The 25,199-nt window shown below is 38.5% G+C and overlaps 1 protein-coding gene across 1 annotated transcript in view; it reads left to right on the top strand.

Moving 5' to 3' along the window:
• Positions 1-24,997, top strand: part of LOC113493515 (neural-cadherin-like) — a 61,738-nt gene extending 36,741 nt beyond the window's left edge. The window contains 9 exon segments of the mRNA XM_026871525.1: positions 8,716-8,831; positions 11,972-12,136; positions 16,119-16,256; positions 16,776-20,572; positions 21,087-21,322; positions 23,470-23,673; positions 24,460-24,582; positions 24,585-24,692; positions 24,881-24,997. Of these exon segments, the coding sequence (XP_026727326.1) occupies positions 8,716-8,831; positions 11,972-12,136; positions 16,119-16,256; positions 16,776-20,572; positions 21,087-21,322; positions 23,470-23,673; positions 24,460-24,582; positions 24,585-24,692; positions 24,881-24,984 (4,991 nt within the window). The 3' untranslated portion in view covers positions 24,985-24,997.
• The last annotated feature ends 202 nt before the right edge of the window (positions 24,998-25,199 follow it).

Genomic DNA, 25,199 nt, shown 5'->3' with positions numbered 1-25,199 from the left:
GCGCGGCCGTCCGGGCCAGCAGACGCCGCAGTTAGCCCGCACATATTTAAACTTTTACAATAGCAGCGCCTACATAAATCACCCAAACCTTCCTTCACACATCTCGCCTGAATTTAAATACGTCCCTACACACGATCTTTTGTGATTTAGGTTCTACTTTCGTTAGGTTGGCTTTCATCCTGTATCAGATTTATCAAAATAATATTTCTTTTTTGCTGACCTGCTCGTTGATGTCGCAAAAACCGAGAGAATTAATGAAGCGACACTAGCTTGTGTTAACGAACCGAAAAATCTTTGATAAGTATGTAAATACAGACATTTATCGCATTCGTTTTTTATGAGAAGAGAAAATAGTTTTTGTTTCGTATATGAGAACGTCAATATTAGCATGAAAACTGTGAAAGGGTTACATTCATTATGTTTTTTTAAGATTATTTATCTTTTGTTTAATCCGTTGCCATCTTATTTTCCAGTTTTTCTGGGTTGAATACATAAAGTAGGAAACCATGAAATAGAAACAAAAACTCTGAGCAACGCCAACGTTACCATCTTTACGATTCAACGAATAGGGGAAAATGAGTGCTAATGCGTCGGCTTAGGTACATTATTTTAGAATGCAAATATATACATACGGCTTTTCGAAGCAGGCACATTTTACGAAGTGGAGCTAGCTAGCAAATTACAAGATTGTTCGGAGCGCCTACCTCGGCTCACAGGTATTTAGAGGACTATTAAAACTCCGTCGGGAGTCCTACCGAGATTTACATGGGAACTTGAATTATACACTCTGGGAATTTCAGTTCACTCGTATTAGTATTACACGTAATTAGTCTATCATATTACGAAGACTTTGCTTAGAATAGTCAGACATGCTTGTTTTGTTTCTATCCCATCGACTAGCGGTTTGTTTTGGCTACTGTTACAGAAAATATAATATTCCAATCAAATAAAAGCACTATTCTGATCTTCATAAATCCATACTAAAACGGATGTGATCATCCTCCATTGTTTATCCTATTTTCGTCTGCGGCTTGATCCGTGAAAATAGTAAGTTTAACAGAATATGCCCTTTGTATTGGATACTGGAGACTGTACTCATGAATAATGTATGAATGGTCCCGCCAGCGAACCATCTGATCATCGGATAACACGCCGTTGTTTACACGGGCCTCGCTAATCCCGTCTTTGGAATTTTAACAGGATTTGAGTGATGTTGTGAACCGCCGCGAAGTTTGTGGGCTGCCTTACAAAGCTTTCACAAATTAACAAGATGTATAACTTCAACATTTGAGGAGCTTACGGTTAAAAGTTGATTGATCACAGGTTAAGCTCACTTGCTACGGTCGGTCCATGGATGGGTGACTATCTATCATGAAGAATGCCTCCGTGTTTCGAAAGGCACCTTCGATTAGGAGTTCCGACTGCTATTCAGAGTAGTCAATGCAAAAGCTATAAAGTCTGAATAAGGGATATCTGGTTAGGCTTGAAACCGAGCCCTACGTAGTTGGGAAAAGGTTTGGATAAAACTGATGATTCAATCAAACAATTCCGCCAGATTGCTATAATCATCCAATCAGCGTACTGCTAAAGTACTTCTGTGAAGATCATGCGGAATTAATTGATTTAACTGAAAACTAAACTTATTTATTTTTATATATATTAGCTTCTGTTTCCGGCGAAATAGATCTGTTTCGAATAAAGTGTTCTCAAAGTTACAAAACCTTTGCCTTATCTGAACTTTCTTGAAGGAGCTTTAGACTATAGAAAGCTCTTCAACGTTTCCCTGAAATAGAGCGTGCTCACAGACGTTTTCTTGTACACTCTGATACTATAGATTCTTGGGTTGCAATTTCAGGGTATTAGAAGAATAAAAAAAACATGTTGAAAAAGACCCCGTCATTTTTTTCATGCCTGGTCTGAACATGCAAGCATCAAAGAAAAATCGTTATCTTACAAATATGACATCTTATTAATACCTGTATCGAGGACTTTTCTATTTAAACTGTCGCTTGGTTGTGGAATGTAGTTGATTCCATTACAAAACTGTTTAAAACACGACCGAATTCGCCGCAACACATTGTGTATTTGTAAATATGATACGTGTAATACAGAGCGCTGACTCCAATTTAAGAGTAAAATGCTAACGGCATAATTGCGCATCTGGGTCCACAAAAGTGAGGTTACCTGTCGCTGGTAACAACATTCAGGGGTGATAACAATGGCCAAACAGCTCATGTACATCCAACCGTCATATTACACACAGAAATAAAAGTTGCCATTATCGTTTTATTGTTATTGTGATGTGATGTATGAGAAATGTAATTCTGCCTTTTTCGCACGAAATTGTACCTATGAGAAAATGAAGACATTTTTATTGTAGATTCCTCTATGGACATATTTTTGCCTTATTTTTTCCTTTACCGTGCGGATACTGTATGTAATCAAAATGTATCATCTTATATTAAAATTTTATTAAAACATTATAGAGTGCAAAATGAGCGTCTTTTTTTCGAAATATTTGAATTTTTGTAGGCTCCGATTCTCAGTTATGTATTACCATGCAAAGCTGCAAATATATTTTTTATTTCCGTGCCGGCTGGCCGATTTCCAACAAATTATGTTCAATATACACGGAGTTACTTGAAAAGTTAATTAAATACCGTTCAGTTAGTTACCCGTCAAATACTTTTAGAGTTGTATCCATAGAATCGGCGTATAACATATTACTGGCGAATGGATTGCCAAGTTTCAATAAAACGAGCAGTAAAACTAATTTCACCGACAGCATTTTGTTGGACGAATAATTTAAATTACTCGAACAATGTAAACCAAAAATATTGTGTGTTTTTCATGAAACGATAGTCATATAACACGTGTAGCGTGATCCTTTCCCATAAAATTTTACGCATTGCACTATGTTAGCATTTTCATAAGCACTCACAAAATACATTGCAAAATGTATTTATTCGGTTTTCGAATAGAATGTGAGTTTGTGAATCAGTGTGAAGCATACAACTGATACAAACCGAATTCGTGTCAACCTTTTTGAAGAGGGTGAACTTAAAGGTAGATAAATATTAGGAAAAAATGTTATGAAAATGTGTGCTTCGTGTAAAGATAAGCTTTTTAACTTTTTTACTCTCGCTCTGAACTATTTATTATGTATATCATAAATACTTTTTTTTAATATTATATTTTACATAATCCCACTGTTTGGAAAAGCTGCATTGTTTGAATTTATGTCTCATTATTCGTTAAATAAGTATGTAGTCTGATTACCATAGCTTAGATAAGTCGATTTAAAATAAAATTCAAATTCCACGAAATAATTCCATATGGAATGAATATGCGTATAAAAAAATACCTGAGATACTCGAAAAACTGATTTACATTTTGTATCATATGACATCGATGAATTATATTCAGGCAATAAAAAAGTTATAAATTCATAGTAGGTAGGTAGGTTCCTACAAGGTTCGTGGCAAGTTTACAAACCATGGTGCCGCCGGACCGCTCGGCTTCTCCCTTAATGAGCCCAAGACAATCTTTTATTGTCTGTTTGGACTGGGATAAATTGTGATAGATGATCTGCGTCCTCCAGATTTGGAGCCAGATCTATCCGTCTACCAATTTCCATCGAGCAGTTTGTTGTGAGCGCTTATCGTTCGCATACATTGAGCGTTTATTACACTGAGACTCGTTTTATACTGCAGAAAAACATCGTCGTTTTCCGCATTCATTTCTCGCCTAATGAAATGCGAGCATCAGGCTCGAATGCTGAAACTTTTTATTGTAAACCCCAGCCGACAGGCTTTCCCTTCTGTCCTCACGTCGCGCTTATGAAAAATAGTGTGCATTACCAAGCCATTTTGTAAAGAAGCCAAAGAGCCATCTGCGGCGGATATTTGTTCACCATTCACTTATTTATGCAGAGTAAAATATTTTAATTTTATTTACTTGAAACTTTATGTCAGTCACATGTTTTGCACTTGAATGAAAATATTGCGACTAGATTTCCAACTAAAACCTATTTAGAAGTAAAGTATGCAATATAAATATTTGCATCTTGATTTCGACCTACGTCTTCGTGGCTAATGCTACGTCACTGCTGCATATCTAAACGAAGGAAACAGATTGCGAAACAAGCAAACACACAAAAGCCGACTGTTTCAACACAGCTCTTATTTGTTCTAAAAATATTTTGTATTCGTTCATGATAAAATTCGACTACCAATGTTAATTTTGTACAAAATCTCATTATGTACAGACTGAAAAGATCTTTGATCTTTGTAATCTTATGAAATAAATTTATCATATGTACATTTTTTATACAAAATCAAATCTTCCTTAAACTGGAAATGGTAATTAATGGGTCGTGAGTAATCCGATTACTGTTCTATAATATACACATGTAGACTCATGTAGTATTAATAGACACATTAGTAATCTCATTAGTCACGTACTCAATAATGAAGCTAGTTTTGGTACATTAGTTATTGCCTCAGCCATGCTGTCTGTTTACGGTCCGCCATTACTCAGAGATAAATAGCAGCCATATTGTTATTAGTAGTGAGACGTGTGACAACAGTACTGACACGAATACTTTATCCTCGTCTGCGTGAATGATGGTCGAAGGACTGTCGTGCGCGTGTGCTGTGGAGCTGATCATGAAACTGTTCCAGTGTATTCTTTAGACAAATGAGTAGGCCCGGGGGAGGGGCCGGGGTCACGTGGCTCATTCCCGGTGACATTTGACCGAAGGCTCACTTCCAGTGAAACACCTCACGCCAGCCGTCTCCCTGCAATTTCCGCCCTCCAAATGACACCCTTGGCCCCTGAGCCGGGTCCTGAAAACACGCCGAGAAATCCCGACGTTTTACTTTTTATATCCCTGCTTATCTCGGTACATAACAATGTAGTCCGCCGCACACCGATTTTGATTCTATCACTACTAAATTAGTCTTGTTTATTCAAAACTGTTTTGTTTGTTTATGTATTTGTTTAACTTTACTTTACACTAAATAAAAATTTTGGATACCATAATATTTTCAAAGCAATGTAAATATTTGATGCAATTTATCTAAACCAAATGAATCAGTTGAATATTTTTGAAATGTAGCATAACTGAACATTTTTCCTCGTTTCTTTTTCACTGCAATTTTCCTTTAATCAATTAGGGCGCCATACCCGAGCTATAATTAAGAAATCCGAACATACCTGTTTTTCTTAGCTTCTTGTTTCGGCCGAATTCTTCCGCTTGGCTAAATACGCTTGGATTCTATATTCTGTTAACGATAATCGCAGTCACCAAGATTGGCGAGCTTCTAGTCATAAAGCAATAACTCACAGTTGCCGTGGGATTTATTATCAATTGTAAACCACATAATGTCTTCGAAGTATTATTTATTGCCTTTGTAATAGTAATTATCGTAACAATATCTCGACGAGGAAAACGAGAGCAGAAATCAATATACGACCGGCGACGGGATAAGGGATAAAAATGTTATTATTTTAATTTCACGAGAGAAATGTGCTCTATGTGAAGTAGAAAAAAATATGGTGGCCCCTAAGAAGTAGCATTCTCAAGCTAAATTCCTATAAGGACGTCCGTGTCCCGGTGATTTACCGCCCGGTCGACCACCGCTACCCGCCTTATTGAATACTACGTTCTATGAAAGAAAATCGTATATTTTGACATGGCACAAACCGAATTTATGACTTTCATTTATTCACGATGACAAATGACAATTAAAAGTGGCCGGTCTAAACGTTGGCGGACCGTGACGTTTTTATGCCCGAACTCTTATCTGTTCCCTTTGAACAGTTGAACGCATTGTCCGACAGACTATGACTTAGACACAATGTGAGCCGAGATTGATGGATACATGTTTAAATAGATTTCTATCTAACTCACAAATGTTACAAAAATAATATCGTTATTAAATTAAAGTAGTTTTAAAGGGATTATAAATTTTCATTAAAATAGGACCAATTAAAACTCAAGCTCATCATTCAATCTTGTCAGAAATTTCTAAGTGACTATTAATAAATTTCGTCCTGTTGGAAGGAAGTGCCTATCTGTTTTACTTAACGAAAAGAGCTGAGCAGCTAGGTCGAGCAAATAACTTTACTTGGCCTCGAGTTTCCCCGCTGAAATGAAAATAGAATCACAGAGAAAAATCGCAACATTTTTTTGTGGATATTGCAACTTTATTACATCACCGCCGCCTTCGGATGTTATCTATGAAATTTACAATCCCTGGGTAGCAAAAAGGAACAAATTACATATTTAAATATTCCAGGTAATCTGCTCTTGCTGCAAAATTAAAGAATATTATTCAAAGATAGAAACCGCTCATTAATAGCACTGTTCTCTGGTTAGGTAAAGTGAAATTCTGGCGCAAAAGGAGCAAAAGGGGTGCTACTTTATAGGCCAATTAGTCTGAGAATACGGTATGCGTTCATTAGGGGTGTACACTGACGATTAGGCACCGACATTATATGTAGCACCGCAAGAGGGCGCAGGCGGCGCTCGGCGCGGGCGATGTCGCGTTTCTAATCGCACGCGCGTATACCATAACGCTCACTTAATTATATTAACTTTATTACACACATTATGGCTTGTGTTGCGTCGTGATACGACTTTCTCATTAAGAAATAATAATGTTAACAGTCGCAGACGTAACGCATTAGAACAATGTGCTCCCAAAATAAACCATTTAGCCTTATTTATTATTGCGGGATCGTGGATAGCATAATGACTAAGAAGATTACTTCGAAACCATATCCAATTATTTATACATTACATAGATGTGTTTTAAAACGTTCGCTGAGATACCATAAAAACGCTTAAGGATATTCATTTACAACGCGCTCAACCGCATACATCCAGCTAACGAAACGCTAAAGTTTGCAGATTTATACGAGTTATTTATTTAGCATGCATTTCAGTTCTTCAAACAGATTCAAAACTTTTACTGTGAATTGTTATTTAAGTATATGGTAATGATATTATAATGAATTTACTGTTAAATTAATATGATACCTGAAATGTGGTTTCGAATTAATTTGAAAGCGGTCAGTAAACCTTAACAGGTAAACTACACCAGTTCCAAAATAGAAAATATAATATCTATTATAACAAAAATGTAATTAACTTCTCAATTAAAAGAAAAGATTGTGTTTCCCTGAAACGGTTGAATTTTCCTCAGGGGAGAGATATCGATGTCCTTAAGTCAATTCTCTGCGCCATTAATCCGGCGACACCCGACATAATCCTGCTGTACTTCCTTATATAATATACGTCACAAAGATTTTATGTAGGTCTGCGTTAATAAAAACTATTCGCCTAACCTTTTTGCGCAAAAAACCATGAAGTAAACGGGCTTTGCTTGTAACGTCCGAGTACAAATGTGCTATGATGAAGGGCCCACTTACTGGGAACACTGCGGCTAGCTTTCAGTGACTAACAGCAGTCCGTCCGCTGGCCACATTACTTACGCACACTACTTTAATGAGATAATACACATCATCCGTCCGACTGCCTTCAACCCGACTTGCCATACAAAAATACTCGGAGATTACGACCAGCCCCAAAATGAAAGCAATCTTCTGACTTTCATGACCGGGCCGAGACCTTTCCAAGTTGCAGGCCGCTTATCTACTAACCCTGACCATTACTAGTAATGGAAATCGAATTACTATTTAAGCAAGATAAACGGAAAACGTGCGGTTAGAGCGGCCATCGTCCCAACTTCCAAAGTTACACACGAAAGCTTTAACTTTACGGCCTATAAACAATGCGGAACATTACGACCAGGACACCACAAGCAAACCTCTGCGCATCCTTTTTTTAAGACTTATGTTACATTCCCCTTAATTTACTATGTCAAATAAAAATATCTCCTTTCTCACTTCAGTGTCAGCACGGCCTGAAGAGCGGTAATTGCTTGCTTCCCACCTTGATTTATGCGTACCTAAATGTAAAATATTACACTTACCTACCTACTCAACATAATGGGCTGTCATGATAAACAAGGCAAATTTTTCATTATTTTTTATAAAACAAAATGTATGCATCGTTGATCCCTAAAAATAAATAACAAATCACATCTTATAAAACCGCCCCGAGAGAATACACGTCAAGCAGCGAACTCGTAAATCTGTTAAGATTTTCAAATATTCTTTTTTTATTTCCACCCAATTTATGAAGTACCCACGCGTCCTCAAGAAAGGAGCCATGATATTTCATGCTGTCATTGTGAGGCGAACCGTGAAGTTTTAGCTTTATTAAAAGTTAACGTATAACCCGCTACTTGATATATTTCTATAGATTCTAGAAAGAAAATTTACAAAGATGACTGAATTGCTCCCGATTTAGTATGTAAAGTTTAATATTTTAGGTTGAGTGTATTTTATAGGACTTTGCAAGTTTCAATTGCGCTTAGGACAAAGCTTGGCAATAGGAACTAGAAATATAGTTTGAACTTGAGAGCTTTCCACGTGTTCCCGTGTTCTATGTATTCACGTTATGGGAAATATGATTTATACATTTCCTTCGGCTTTCTCGCGAGAAAAGGGTGAATACTGAAATAATTTAACGTTCTGATCTCTGAACACATACGTTACTCGAAATAAATCGTGTGTAGCATGTATGTATGTAATGCTACGTAAATATTTAAATGGTTGTGTATAATGGTGTTTATTTTGTTGCAGCGTCGCGTATTCGATACGAGATCACGAGCGGGAACATAGGCGGCGCCTTCGCCGTCAAAAACATGACGGGCGCCATCTACGTGGCAGGCGCACTCGACTACGAGACCAGGAAACGGGTAAGCTTCGACTGCATCCTACATTTTAAAATACAATATCAGTCCCCCAACCGACGGCTGCCACATTAAACAGCACTACCCGGGTTAAACTGTCTTTATTCAATTTCATATTTTCACAAAACAGTATTAACAACGGTTCAATGGACGTCGAAAGAACCGTGAATCATAAATTTAAACGTGGATACCTTTTAATAAAACTTAAATATTGAAAACGTTCAAATAAATATCGAAGGTATATTTCATTCTGAAACGTTTCATATTTATAGTCGAAATCGACTAATTCGAAGTTCACTCGTATTTGAAGTTGATGGACGCTTTTAATTTAGTTTGATTTCAGAACTCAATCTAACGCGAAATAACGTTAATCCCGAATGTTTGAAAGTTAGCTTAACCACAACCGATAAGGTACCCATAAAATATAAAATTCAGCTTATTATTGAAACAGCTGTGATTAATCATAAAGGATGATAATGAAGCTTTACAATGTAAGTGTTTTAAAACAATCGCGCTATTTTAAAGTGAGTGATGACTCCCGCGAGAGTCTGTAACCACGATAAAGTGGAAAATAAATAGATCGATATCAGTCGCTTTGTTCCGCCATGATATGGAATATGTGTGTATATTATCTACGCGTTGTTGTGTTTGTTGAAAACGCTAGAGGAATTCTTAAACAGCGAATGGCGTCCAGTGCGGAATCACTTTTCCGTGGAAAGCTTTGTATATTGAAGGCGACGTAATTTAGCCTTCGTCGAGAAGAAATCATGTTCAAAGCTTCGTTAGGACTGTATACATAAATGTATTGTAAGCGAAATTTGATTAACACCCAAAGTTTTCCTTATTCCCCACAAAGATATTTATAGTTACATTTTAGCTTGACTAAAAGAGGGCGAAATTGATTTAACCACTCTCAAATGTACGCAATATTGTCTAGCTTTCTCATGCTCTTTACCGTAATTGTAGACAAATCTGATACCCCGAAATAAACTAATTTAAATTCTAATCCAGTACAGAATTACTATTGTTTTTAACATAAACTCAGAGAGCAGCGGCGCGTTAAGCTGTTTATAATATAAAGTAAATCTGGTAAAGTAATTAGCGTATGTAAATAAAAGTTTCACGTAAAGTTGTAGGGCACCTAAGTTCATCATCAACAATTATGTCACGTCAGCTAAATCCTAAATTAAACATGTGAAGGATAACGTAGTAAGCCAACATAATCAAAGACAAACCACTTGTACAAACACAAAGGTGTTAAATGTATACCTAGCTACATGTATACATGTGGGCGTGTAAACAAATGGCGATTTAAGGAGAACGGCTTAGCCAGACGCAGTGTTTCGGGTTTCAAACAAAGTAGGTAGAATAAAGCAACGAAACTTTAACCTTTCAAGTAAAAAGTGACAAAGATATTATTGTAATTTTTGTTATGCAATAATTAAAGCAGGAGTGAGTTGGATCAAAAGAGAATTAATCGCCCTTTGAACATAATTTTGCTAAAATAAACGGCTGCGTTAAACGCTAACAGTGTTTCGCTTACTTTTTGCCCCTTGGCGAGTTTCAATTTTAAAACATCGCGTCGTGGAGGCGGTCTCCACTCGGCTATCAGAACACCCTCTTTGTAACAGCCTCGAGAAAGTTTCGTCGAACTTTTCACGAGATAAATAATTTAATCTTTAATACCCATTTAAGCGAGCCGGCGTAGTTGTTACCAAAGGCTGTATTGCCATCAAACTGCAGATTCTCACGGAGCTTTTATGGATGTAAACCAGTTTACTCTCTACACTCCTTTTGCTTTTAAACGTCCCAGTCTGCGCTTAAATGTTCAGCAAGTACATTTTATTGTTATATATATATATATATGGGAGAAATAACGCTCTTTGTGAATAAAAGCAATGGAAAAGCTCGTGGGAAAATTGAATTTGTTAGTCGTGTTCCACCCTTAACGTGTCATGTGACATTGCGTTTTCGTGACCGTGAGCGTGCTTATTTATCGAGTGTATGTGCATACGCTAAACTATATGGTATATGGGTGTTCCTGGCAGTAACTAGTACATAAAACGAGTAAATCCAATACTCGAGGTAGCTACGTAAGCCGTATCCGGGGGCCCTCGTGGCATCTGTGAAATACGGATACGTACTAGGATTTTAGTAGGAAGCATTAGTCGAACTAAACGTAGCTTCCTCACCTGCGCCTAGATTTATCAGTCGGTAATGGCCACGAAATCATAACACTACTCAATGCACATTAATTTACATTAATGTTCCTAATTACCTTAATGGTGTTTTCTGGTTAAACGAATCAGAATTAATGGGATATCAAATGAATTCGGCACTCCAACTTGTATGAAGTGTGTGAGATGACTTTTCAAACAAACATTTCCCTCCCGAGTGAGGAAATTACTGAACGACACTGACAGATGACACCAATAACTCCCTCGGGTCGCAAACACGCTCACTCTATTTTCGAAGCCAAGTGTGGACTGGGTACATTTTTGGTAACAATTTATATAGCGCCCGATATTCGTCAACAGTCCATTCGTTGGAACTTCCAAGATTCCACCGATATTTACTTAGCTTATATTTCACGACATAACAAGACCAGCCAAATGTTTCTGACGTTATAATTATTGTCATTAGATAAATGTTTCTTACTTTTTCGTTATTACAAAGACCAAAATAAAGCTAATTATGGCTTGTTTTAAATTACTTTTTTCAACTTTCTGATGAACTTTTTTAATTACCCAGTTAAATTGTAATTACAGAAGTCAAAGGAGTTCCCCTAAATCAGCGAATAAAAAATGGCGATGACTTAGGCTTGAATAAATGTGGACAACCCTCCGAGTTGACTTTCGACGTTTGCTTTTTCTAAAATTTTAATCGTCGTAAAAGTCGTTCAATTTTACAGTGAAATTAAATTTACAATATGTTTACTTTATAATATCATACATTTAATTAAATATTATGATATTCTCGATATTTTAATGTCAAATAATATCACAATCGGCATCAGTAAAAGCACATTGGCGGGCCAGATAATTCTCTATTATATATATCTCTACTATATATAATTCGTATTGCTAGGTTTCAAATATCGAATGTAACATCGAGTATTATTGATTAATTTAATTGGACGGCAACAGTACGAGCTGAAGTTGGCTGCGTCGGACAACCTGAAGGAGAACTACACGACTGTGGTGATTCACGTGAAGGATGTCAACGACAATCCGCCCGTGTTCGAGAGGCCCACGTATCGCACGCAGATCACGGAAGAAGACGACCGCAATCTACCCAAACGAGTGCTTCAGGTCCTATTCGAGATCATTACAGCTGAATTCGATTCTTTATTGAATCGACTCGAGTACTCGAGCAATTGTTTCAAAAGAGAATCGAATGAGGCTCCCACGTCCCCGATTTGACCCTTATGGATATAATTAGAGCTTGCATGGCATGGGGATTTCGTTTGCAACATTGTTTTTCCTCCGTAGTTATTGTTTTGTTGCTAGTGTCCTTGTTGTTGTTTTGTTTTATTTTGCATCCAACTTGTTTATTGCGGCGGTCTGCAGCTCCAGAGCATAGCGGTGAATACTCGTTGCGTAATTGGACATTTCTTTCAGATTATTTCATGGTTTATTGTTTTGTTCAAGTATTTACAGCTTTGTGTTTACCTGCACTTTATGAATCTTCTCAAGTGCACTAAAACTCACGTTTCGTTTTATAGTTGTAAAACTTTGATAAATAAATGAGAAATATTGTTGTGAGCCAACAAAAATAATAATAATACTGCAGAAAGTGAATATCGAGCTCTAGAAACTATCTACTTTGTTGGCAGTTCCTTAATCCGTTCGACGACAGATATTGAAATCGGCGATCGAACATCACTCCAAGTAAAGCTTTGAACAGAAGCGACTAAAATTCAGTGAGTCGCGTAATACCCCGTCCGGTACGATAACGTTCTAAAACAACCACCCTGCGGTTATTAATATTTATTTACTCGCCGCCAACAGAATTTAAGCTTTTAGAAAAAAAAACCGTTTTATAGTCGAAGTCGACTTTTCTCATTTTTATAACGATAATGACGAGAAGTTCGGCAGCTGGGCGCGAGTTGTGCGAGAGAACGTTTGAAATTTGTACTTTTCAATTATTGCACGAAGCCCGAAAGCAAAGTTCTTCGCGCGGCATAAATTAACTTCTTCATTGCGATTAATTCGCGGTGGCTTTTGGCGAAACATTCCGTTGACGACTTTATGTAGTCCAACATAAATATTTATTTAGCACAAGTCTAATAAAAGCAATACATAACATGTGCGCCAATACATATAAATCATGTGTATCGATGTGATATATTACACGTAGTCGTGGCATCCGTTAAAACTGCGGCTGTGGAATTGTAACGCGGCTTATCTGCAACAAAATGGACTTTTATGGAAGGGATTAAAAGTTATAAATCATAAACAAGCATATTCACATGTTGGGTACCGCCACACAAAAGTTATGAATAATTGACTGAAGTTCACTTTTGTAACCGACCAATCTCGAACAGTCCATGTGGAAATGATGTTACGTCATAGTTTACCACCTATTTAGTTAAATATGATAGCCACGCTGTGGCTGCGTGGAGTGTGGTGCATGAGCATGGTGAGTGTATGTGTGGGTGTCGCAGTACGAGCTGACGTTGGTGGCGTCGGACGGCCGCAACGAGAACTCGACGCGCGTCGTGGTGCGAGTCCTCGACGTCAACGACCTGCCGCCCAAGTTCTCTCGCAGCGCCTACGTCACGCAGGCGCTAGAAGAGACCGGACCCTTCCCACACCCCCTTATACAGGTTTTTTAAGTTATTTTTGTTTGTATTTATGTTCTTCATTTCTATCCTTCCAAACAATCGAATTAAACCTTCATGAACTAACCAACATAACACCCAATTCAGCTTCGTACTAATCTTATTTGTTTTATGCTGTTATCAAAGCACTTTTTACGAATCAAAATCGAACTGGGAATAATCATAAAATTCTTTCGCTATAAAATTAAATTCTTTTCTCTGTTCCCTCCTCGCTTATATTACAATACTTTCCGCCGACAGCTGCAAACACATTTCAAATATTGACATGCAAATTTAAAAGCATTCCTGCTAGAAACAGTAAACGGTACTCAAAGCGTTTTATTCTTGAGTTAACTCAGTATCGGGGATCATAAAAATATCCATTTCATAGATAAGCCTGCCGACGCAGCATGTTAATAATAATACTGAGCGTGTAAATTGTGCGTACCTCTTCCCTTACTTGGGAAACCATTAGGAAAGGTCGTTTCGATTGTAATGAAGCTATAAAATTCCAGCTTTATACACTTATTCAAATATTTACAGTTTGATACTCCTATAATTGTGTATGTTTTATTTAATTCCCATTTTTTTTTACTTTTTTTTCCTATCCGTGGTGCAAGGGTTTTCAAATGTAAAACTAACAACGAATTTTGTACTAACATAAGTTTGAATCCACAGGTTCTGTAGGTAAGTAATTAATGTAGTATGTAGACTCGTTCGAGAGCTTTTAGTAGAGACTCACGCATCGTTACAGTTTGAACGCCAAAGTGGAGTTTCACAGCATGTTTGGTATCTCTAGAATATATATTCTATACGCTTTCTAGTTTCACAACTTCTTCAAATCCTGTCAATAACATATGAGCACCTGAACAACGGGAAAATATTTTAAATTGCTTTTGCTCAACTTTGTCTCTGTGTTGTGAGATAGCTGTTTCAAACATATAATGTACTTTGACACTTAGTTATGTGGCCTTTTTATCATAAAACTCGCAACTTTAAGAAGGTAAAGAAATAGCTTTAATTTAGGCTCTCGAAATTTTTACACTGCGAGAAAGAAATGACTAGCCTTTCACAATTTAAAAATACGACAAAATTAGTAGTTAAATTCTTGTACGAAACTGTTTCAAAGTCAACTTGCCTTGACTTTTATACTCAATCATGAAAATTGACCGTTCACTAAAAGAAAAGCCCTTGTCCCAAGTCGCTTGTAGTGACAAGCTTTTTTTTATAATTGGAGTGAGATTCGCAAATGATCCGAGTAATTACGCAAACGTCGACCCTCTTCATTTCAGACGCTCCCGCCAGTCTGACGTAATTGGACATTTCAGTTGCCATAAGTTTACGTATCCTAATTTTACAAGGATCAGTTTCTCCATAAAACACTCAATAAACTGTTAACTATTGTTATGAATTTGACACACGTCTCTCGATTACCCCCATTCTCCTCAAGCAGTTCCCTTATTCGCCTTTATCCGACGTGTTCCAGTTTTATATCAACTTTAAAATTCACTTTACTTCATCTCCTCAAATAGTGATAAAATTCCGTCGACTTTCTCTTCGTTGTCCTTAAAAGAACAAAGTTTGCGATGCTTCCGGTGCTAGGGGCCGATGCAAACAATACGGGGTGTTGGGGTTCATAAACTTCGAAGAACTTCCGCAGGAGATTCGCCACTATAAAATACATAGTAATTCACATCCAGCCCCAGATTAAAGTTGTTTTGCAGGTTTTATGGCGACATCATAAGGAAAATTCTGAGAATTCGAATAAGTCAACATATTACTGCGAAAATGTAATGGGAAAACATTGTACAGCCGAGACGAATTATAGATAGGTTGATAAACATAAAAAAAAGTATAGAAAAAGACATTAGTACAAATAAGTTGAGAATAACTTTTATGATGTAATATTTATGCGACCTTCTCGTCAATTTGCTCCCGGTATATTTGTTCAAAATATTACATTTCTTTGGAACGGATAACGGTTTAAGTAGGAAGGTAAACATATAAAAAGTAATGAGGTAGTTAGCCTAGCCTTCATCATTAAATAAATAGCAAAGTTACCTGCGATAAGCACTAACCTAACAGATCTCTAATTCTTTTATGGTTTTCAAGTATCTAAACATAGTTTTTACAAAAGTAAATAACAACAGTTTAGTTTGCCTGGAATATTTTTGCCTGGAGATATTTCCATTGATTAACTCAAAACTTTCCTAACTAGCATCATGAATTTATAATCGAGCACAACACAGAGCCAAAGGCAATTTTGTATTGAACGTACTAACACCACTATCAGGTAAATATTCGACCATTCCTCGCCTGCTTTCTAATGGTATTTCGGCAAAACTAATTATATCCAAAACGGTTGATTATAGTAAGTTGCTTTTGAAATTAATCTTTCCTATCTTTTTAAATACATTCATTGTATTTTTCCTATAAAATAAAAACTGACATATAGTTCTTTCATAATACAGGTTACAGCTACTGATGGTGATAAAGACAGACAACAGAACATAGTTTATTTCCTCACCGGTCAGGGTATCGATCCTGACAATCCTGCTAATAGCAAATTCGACATCAACCGTACCACTGGAGAAATATTCGTCCTCAAAGTAAGTTTTAGATTTAATAGAAAAATACATGTCGAGTGCTATCATACCTAGGGCGTAGGTACACCTGATGCTATTGGCATTGGAATGAGAGTATCTAACTCGTGAACAGAGATAGCTGGCCAACGGGACGCACACTTTGCATGCACAATGCAATCACACATTTATTGCGTTCCATTTTCACCGTAAGTTGGACACAGATATTCCTGAAATGAGAAAAACCGAATGTCCTCTGAATGTTAATTACCTACTCTTTAGAAAATTGGAATACTTTTTCGGTCCCGCCTCAGTACCAAAAGATACTTACTTGTGACTTTAACTTTACTGTGAGTTTAGGATCGGTTTGTTTGCTGATCACCAAGTAAACACTATCTCTGTATTTGCCAAACCCTTTTGATAGCGTTTAAATGTAACACAATCCGTTACCATAAAAAGTAATAGTGGGCGAATGTAATCAAAATAAAAGGAAACGATTTCTTTCACTTTGTTTTTTGTTTCACTAAATTCATCATTTGTCTACAGCCCTTAGATCGCGATCAACCTAATGGGCGACCTCAATGGAGATTTACAGTTTTTGCCCAAGATGAAGGGGGTGAAGGCCTAGTGGGGTACGCAGATGTACAAGTCAATCTTAAAGACATCAATGATAATGCCCCTATTTTCCCACAAGGCGTATATTTCGGTAATGTCACAGAAAACGGCACAGCCGGTATGGTCGTTATGACAATGACAGCCATAGACTATGATGACCCTGCAGAAAGTAATAATGCTAAGCTGTGGTATTCAATTGAGAAAAATGTAATAGAAGAAGAAACCGGCTCACCGATATTCGAAATCGAACCTGAAACAGGTGTTATTAAAACCGCAGTGTGCTGTCTTGATCGCGAAAGGACGCCCGACTATTCAATACAAATAGTAGCCTCCGATGGTGGGGGGTTAAAAGGGACAGGTACAGCCTCTATAAGAGTCAAAGACATAAACGATATGCCACCGCAATTTACGAAAGACGAATGGTTTACGGAAGTAGACGAAACAGATGGAACTAACTTGCCTGAAATGCCTATCTTGACTGTAACAGTTCATGATGAAGACGAAACGAATAAATTCCAATATAAAGTTATTGAAAATAGTGGATATGGTGCTGATAAATTTACTATGGTTAGAAATAATGACGGCACTGGCTCGTTAAAAATTGTACAGCCGTTAGATTATGAAGACCAATTACAAAGTAATGGCTTCAGATTTAGGATACAAGTTAATGATAAAGGAGAAGATAATGACAACGATAAATATCATGTAGCTTACTCGTGGGTAGTTGTTAAACTTAGAGATATAAACGACAATAAACCTCAGTTTGAAAGAGCTAACATAGAAGTATCGGTGTATGAGAATGCTGAAGTTGGTAAGAGCTTAGAAACATTTAAAGCTACTGATCCAGATCAGGGAGGCAAGAGCAAAGTTTCATATGCTATCGACAGATCATCTGACAGAAAACGGCAGTTCTCTATTAACCAAGAAGGTACTGTCAGCATACAACGTTCATTGGATAGAGAAGATACCCCTAGACATCAAGTAAAAATATTGGCCATTGATGATGGCGTGCCGCCAAGGACTGCTACTGCTACTCTTACAGTCATAGTGCAGGACATAAATGACAACGCGCCTACATTCTTAAAAGACTACCGACCTGTATTGACCGAACATATAACGCCTAAAAAAGTCGCGGAAATATTAGCGACTGATGACGACGATAGGTCAAAGAGCAATGGACCACCATTCCAGTTTAGGCTTGACCCTGGTGCTGACGATATTATTCGAGCTTCTTTCAAAGTTGAGCAAGATCAAAAAGGTGCCAACGGTGACGGAATGGCTATTGTATCATCTTTACGCTCTTTTGACAGAGAGCAGCAAAAGGAATATCTTATTCCTATTATCATCAAAGACCATGGAAACCCTGCTATGACTGGAACCAGCACATTGACTGTTGTGATTGGTGATGTCAATGATAATAAAATGCAACCGGGCTCCAAAGAAATTCTTGTCTATAGTTATCAAGGTCAGGCACCAGATACTGAAATTGGTCGAGTATATGTCTATGATCTAGATGATTGGGATCTACCAGATAAGAAGTTTTTCTGGGAAAGTTCAGAACATCCAAACTTTACACTGAACGAAGAAACTGGTATGGTACAAATGCGACATAAAACTAGAGAAGGTAGATATCATCTGAAGTTTAAAGTTTATGATCGAAAACACACGCAAACGGATGTACCTGCCAACGTTACAGTCTATGTAAAAGAGATATCGCACGAAGCCATAATAAACTCCGGATCGATCCGTATATCTGGAATATCAGATGAAGACTTTATAAGGGTCTGGAATTACAAAACGCTTAGTGTCTCAAGAAGCAAATTGGACATATTTAAGGACAAATTGGCAGACTTACTAAATACTGAACGCGAAAACATTGATATTTTCAGTGTTCAGCTTAGGAAAAAGCACCCGCCTGTTACGGATATTCGATTCTCCGCACATGGAGCTCATTATTATAAACCTATCCGATTAAATGGTATTGTACTTATGCACCGAGAAGAAATAGAGAGGGCTGTGGGAATTAACATAACTATGGTTGGTATCGATGAGTGTTTGTACGAAAACCAAATGTGTGAAGGATCTTGCACTAACGTTTTGGATATAAGTAACCTACCGTATATGGTTAACTCAAACAAAACTGCTCTCGTGGGTGTCCGAGTAGACGTTATTGCCGAATGTACCTGTGGTGCCCGCAATTTCACTCAAGCGGAAACATGTCGCAACTCGCCATGCTACAATGGCGGTAGATGTATAGAAGGCAAATATGGACTGACGTGCTCTTGTCCTCCTGGCTACACCGGGCCAAGATGTCAGCAAACATCCAGAAGCTTTAGAGGAACAGGTTGGGCTTGGTACCCTGCACTAGAAATGTGTGACAGTTCCCACTTAAGTTTCGAATTTATCACAAGAAAGTCAGAAGGTGTACTACTTTACAATGGGCCCATCGTCCCACCTGAACCGGAAGAAATCATGGTATCAGATTTCATCTCTGTGGAGCTAGAAAGAGGCAATCCAAGACTTCTAATAGATTTTGGTTCTGGGACTTTAGAACTCAGAGTTAAAACAAAGAAGTCTTTGGATGATGGCGAGTGGCATAGAATAGATATCTTCTGGGACACAGAAAACGTGAGAATGATAGTTGACTTCTGTAAATCAGCTGACATTCAAGAGATGGAAGATGGAACTCCACCTGAATTTGATGACTCGACGTGCCAAGCTAGCGGAACAATCCCGCCTTTCAATGAGTATTTGAATGTCAATGCGCCTCTGCAGATAGGTGGTTTATACATCGAACACTTTGATCCAACACACTATCATTGGCAATACATGCCAATCGGCAAAGGATTTGACGGATGTATACGCAATCTGATTCATAACAGCAAGTTATATGATTTAGCCCATCCTGGACTATCAAGGAATTCTGTAGCAGGCTGCCCACAAACAGACGAAATATGTAACCAAGCGGACACTACTTCAAGGTGTTGGGAACATGGCACTTGTGTTGGAAGCTTTTCTGAGGCCAGGTGTCAATGCCAACCTGGTTGGACTGGACCTTCCTGTAACTTACCAACCACACCGACCAGTTTTAGACCTCAGAGTTATGTAAAATTCGCTCTGAGTTTTGAACCTGACAGATTCAGCACACAAATTCAGCTGCGATTTAGAACGCGTGAGCCTCATGGTGAACTATTCAGAGTTAGTGATCAACACAACCGGGAGTATGGAATACTGGAAGTCAAGGAATCGCGATTACACTTCCGTTATAATCTAAACTCACTGCGTACCGAAGAACGCGATGTATGGTTGAATTCTGTGGCTGTTGATGACGGCCAATGGCATATTGCTCGTGTTAGCCGATATGGAAGCGCTGCAATGTTGGAAATCGATGGCGGAGAAGGACGCCGATACAACGAGACTTTCTACTTCGAGGGTCATCAGTGGCTACTTGTAGACAAGCAGGAGGGCGTGTATGCTGGTGGCAAAGCTGAGTACACTGGCGTTCGGACATTTGAAGTATATGCCGACTTCCAGAAAGGTTGTTTGGACGATATCAGATTAGAGGGTAAACATCTACCTTTACCGCCAGCGATGAATGGCACCCAGTGGGGTCAGGCAACTATGGCTAGAAATCTCGACCGTAACTGCCCATCAAACAGTCCTTGCATCAACGTTCACTGCACGGAACCTTTTGTTTGCGTCGATCTCTGGAATGAATACGAATGCACGTGAGTTACTAGTTCAATATATTAATAAAAATATGAAACTTAACCATCCATTCGAAAAGTTAATTTCCTGATCCTCTTTGGGTTCGAAACTCCAAAATGAGCGAATTGACTTAGATTTTTTAATTACCTCCAATATTAATACTAACTGTCATCGTCGAATTCATAAAATAAATTAATATAAATTAAGTAAATTGAATCTGATTTATAATGGATTTCATTAAATATTAAATTTTTTCATTTATATTTCTGAATACAGCCTAAAGGCTAATGAAACTTCAATACAATTTATAATCATGTTCTTTTATACATTTTATTTTAAACGCGCACTGAGTTACGACTTATATTATTAACCTTTTATTTACATTTATTTAATCCTGTTTTATGTATTTATTTAACATATCATAGTTTTTGTAGCTAGTAATAAAATAACATATATTTATACACATTATTTATTTAATTATACCTACTAATAATATATTTAGAAATGTAAATATTATATTGGAATGGTGTTTAGTTGCGGTGAGGGTTTGGTATTGTCTCCGGACGGCAAGGGATGCGTAGACAAGAACGAGTGTCTGTACTTCCCGTGCCGCAATGGCGGCTCGTGCGTGAACCGCGAGCCTGGCTACCGCTGCCACTGTCCCGAAGGGTTCTGGGGCGAGAACTGCGAGTTGGTGCAGGAGGGCCGCACGCTCAAGCTCAGCATGGGCGCGCTCGCGGCCATCCTCGTCTGCCTCCTCATTATCATGAGTGAGCACTAACGTAGTCACGCTAACGCGTGTCCCACTAGACGGTCATCCCGACGCACTATCACTAACGCACACTCATCACTAACATCCTACTCGTATATGTGTATATGTAGCCGTGTCTTAGATAAATGTAATACAGTAGTGCATGCTATATGGGGTCGGGGCTCAGTGCGCGGCGAGTCGCGAGAGCGGTGAGGTAAAGAGCGCGGTGTGTAGGTGCCCCGGGGGGTCAGTGCGCGCGGGCGGCACGTGCGCCAACGTGAACGAGTGCGCGGACAGCCCGTGCCGGCACGGCGGCACGTGCGTGGACCGCGAGCCGGCGCGCCGCTACGACTGCGTGTGCGCATTCGGCTACACCGGCCACGACTGCGAGCTCGAGCTGCTAGCCTCCGGGATCATCACACCATCCAGAGATTTTATTATAGCTATCATTGTTTGTTTGTTCATGCTTTTAGGTGAGCACCACATTCATACCTTTATTTGCATGCTATTGAAAACATTCCGCGTCCCATATAATTACAACTAAGACTCTTCGTCACATTAATCATGAAACAATAAAACCATCTATTCGTGGTACGACTAGTATAAACGTGTGTAATTTCTCACCCTGTTAATATTATTAGTATATTCCCGTAACTAGACGTGTTGTGTTGTTGTGTATAGCGGTTTTGCACTCCCTGTTGATTTCACAAATAGCTTATTAAGTATAACGATACATTGAATAACTCACCACTTTAAGGAGCAGCAATATTAATTATCTTACATACTCAGGAATTTTGAATTTACAGTAATATTAAATGTATTTTGTGTAATAAACGTATGCTCATTATAAAAACCACAAGCATTCATCGAATTCGATTTAAATCAGGTTGAGTTTCGCATCACTTAACTTAATAAATAATTTATGTTGTGTAATTCGTCAATCAAAGTAATTGAGTTATTATCCATCAAGTGCTGCAATGCCTCGATTCTAAAATCAGGAGCCTGGAGGCCCGCCCCCTTTAATTCAATAAATGCTTATGTAACGGAAATTGGAATAACTGAAACAGTTCCTGACGCTAAGCTTGCTATTATCAATTTCGAAATGACAAATAGCTGTGAAATATGACTAATGGACAAAGTTATTTATCACTATCAATATTTGTTTAGCAAATTAATAAACACCATAGTTTGTGTTGTTTTATAGTTGTAATTAATTATTAACCTATTTTTATTAAATATGCTTGTCGGTTATCTCCGCGGCAAATATTGCAGAATTAAGTTAAATAACGATCTCGACACAATATACCAGCCATCTCTACTTATTCGTAAAATATTCTTCAACATATCTTCATAGTTGTATTGCTCAGGAACATCCCCAAACCCATAGCTGTCACACATTATTAACTGACGCCTTATTCATGAGGGTTGATAGACATTACAGATGCCCCACTAAATTCTTCCTTATTACATGAAAGAATATTGCATTCTACAGCGCAATTTATTACAAAAACGTTTAATATGCGCTGACAGTCTTCTCTGATACAACTTGACTATGAAAAACTTTCCCAATTTAAACGCTGTTACGCGTACTTTGAACATTAATACAACTAATACCAAAAGAGTACATAAAGTTGGAATGTTTATGAAAATTATTAAACAAGATGTAGGTAATATCGTGACAATTTGACGCTGGAATATCGAGTTCATTATTAATTGAGCTATAAAAGAGATGCAAATACGAGCATGCGATTCGTCGAGATAGAGTAGGGCACATTTGTAATAAAAAGCAAGGAAAAACGCATTTACAAAACGACTACGAGACATCCGCTCGCCCGTAGCAGCCGGGTCACTCGACTCAAACTAACTTAACTAGAGAAATGCACATAATCGCGTTTTTTCAACTCCTCAGATCCATTTATAGCATTCCGTTTTAAAGGAAAATCAAATTCATACTTTATGATTTTATTCAGTGCAACTCAATCTTTTGACTACTAATATTTGATTTGTGGTTATATATGCTGTTCAGATCGTTTATTCAACCATAGCAACAACATGCGAAACTCTGTCGGTTTGAACATGAATAAATAACTACAAGTCTGCTTTCGTGATTTCCGCATCATTGCATACATTTTGGACTGCCCTAAATCTATGTTTTCTGGTCACCAGTCCTGGTGTTAGTGTTCGTGGTATACAACCGACGTCGGGAGGCTCACATCAAGTACCCTGGACCTGATGACGATGTTCGTGAGAACATTATTAATTATGACGATGAAGGAGGCGGCGAAGATGATATGACGGCCTTCGACATCACCCCGCTTCAGATACCCATCGGAGGACCACTGCCTGATCATGCACCTACTAAATTACCCTGTAAGTAAAAAACAGTAATTCATTTATAGAAAACTTTCAAGTTAGATTGTTGAAAGAAAATTGACCAGTTTTCCTGGTCATAGTGCTTCAAATAAATCAGGAATTTTCAGGTACACAAAACAAACTTCCAAGAATACGGACGTCGTACAATCTAAACACACTTCCAGCATTAAATTTTAGTTGGCTTTCAATCTAAGCACTCGGTATAGTTTCACAAAATTTCGCGGAACTACTACCGCCTGACCTCTACAAACCAATTAGCGAAAATGCTGGTACAGTAAAGATAAACTAAATAAGTCCCCAAAAGCCGCGATATAAACTAAGTCGGGACTCAGGCTGTCGGATTTGTAATGGCCGTGATGACTGACTTGTTGTCAGGCCTTCACGTGCTCGGCGGGATACGAAGAAGGGGTCCTCGTTAAGCAGTCCCGCCACCATTATATTAACATAATATGTTGTGCAAAGGTTACAAACGACGGGGCGCCCAAGCCCGTCGTTTCACGCGGGTAGCGTGAGCAGCGAAGGGATTACGGCGCTACATCCGGAACCATTTGTTTCAGCTGTCTGCGAATAGGCTGTTGTTTTGTACATGTTTGCAATTGGTTGCCATGATAATTAATTATTTGCTTTATAAAGACTTTACGTTTTTTTTCGTAAAGTAAGAAATCTATTTACTTTTTTATCCGTGTTTTCATCTGAAAGTACTTTGTGTACATGTTAGAGCAAACTCTAACATGAAAATAGTTATAAACTAGGATGTATTTTTAACATAATCTTTTGTTATAGATCCTGTAATGGGTCTGGGGCTTGGCGTGGGTCCGATGGGCGTAGCCGTGGGCGTCCCACCAGGAGTTGGCGTGGGAGTACCGCTGCCAGGAGAGACTAACGTTGGCATGTTCATCGAGGAACACAGCGGCGCGCTGACAGTGACCCAAACGCGCCGCCATTCGACGACCTGCGCAACTACGCTTACGAGGGCGGCGGTAGCACCGCCGGATCACTCTCATCGCTCGCATCCGGTGAGTTTCGAAATCCTATGCATCACCACCCCTCGTAAAATTAGTTCCTCCGATCCCACTTTAAAATTTATGACGGCGCCTTGCGGCGTTTCATTTACAATGTATGAAGCGAAAAATTGAGGCATCTCCAGTCTTCGTGTTCGAATAAATAATTCATATGAAATCCTAATGCGGCATGCTTGTGTTAGGTACGGACGACGAGACGCACGAGTACGACTACCTGGGCGCGTGGGGCCCGCGGTTCAACAAGCTGGCTGACCTGTACGGGCCGGACCTGGACGAGCAGCTGTAGGCGCACCCACGACACACCCGCCGCTAATTTAGTCAATTGTCTCCCACTATCGTATCCATAAGTCACCGAAACCCTGATATCTCGGGGCGACGCGCGTTCACCCGCAGATTTTCGTTTTGTAAATAAACAAGTGCGGCGGGCTCTCGTCACGGCGGAGCGTGCGGTGAGCCGGCGACGTGATGCCTTGCCGCGTAACTTGTAACTCTTAACAATTT

This window comes from Trichoplusia ni, chromosome 4 (assembly GCF_003590095.1).
Source record: "Trichoplusia ni isolate ovarian cell line Hi5 chromosome 4, tn1, whole genome shotgun sequence".
Taxonomy (NCBI): Eukaryota; Metazoa; Arthropoda; class Insecta; order Lepidoptera; family Noctuidae; genus Trichoplusia; species Trichoplusia ni.
The sequence above is the reverse complement of the archived record's forward strand: the minus strand, read 5'-3'. Positions and strand labels throughout refer to the sequence as shown.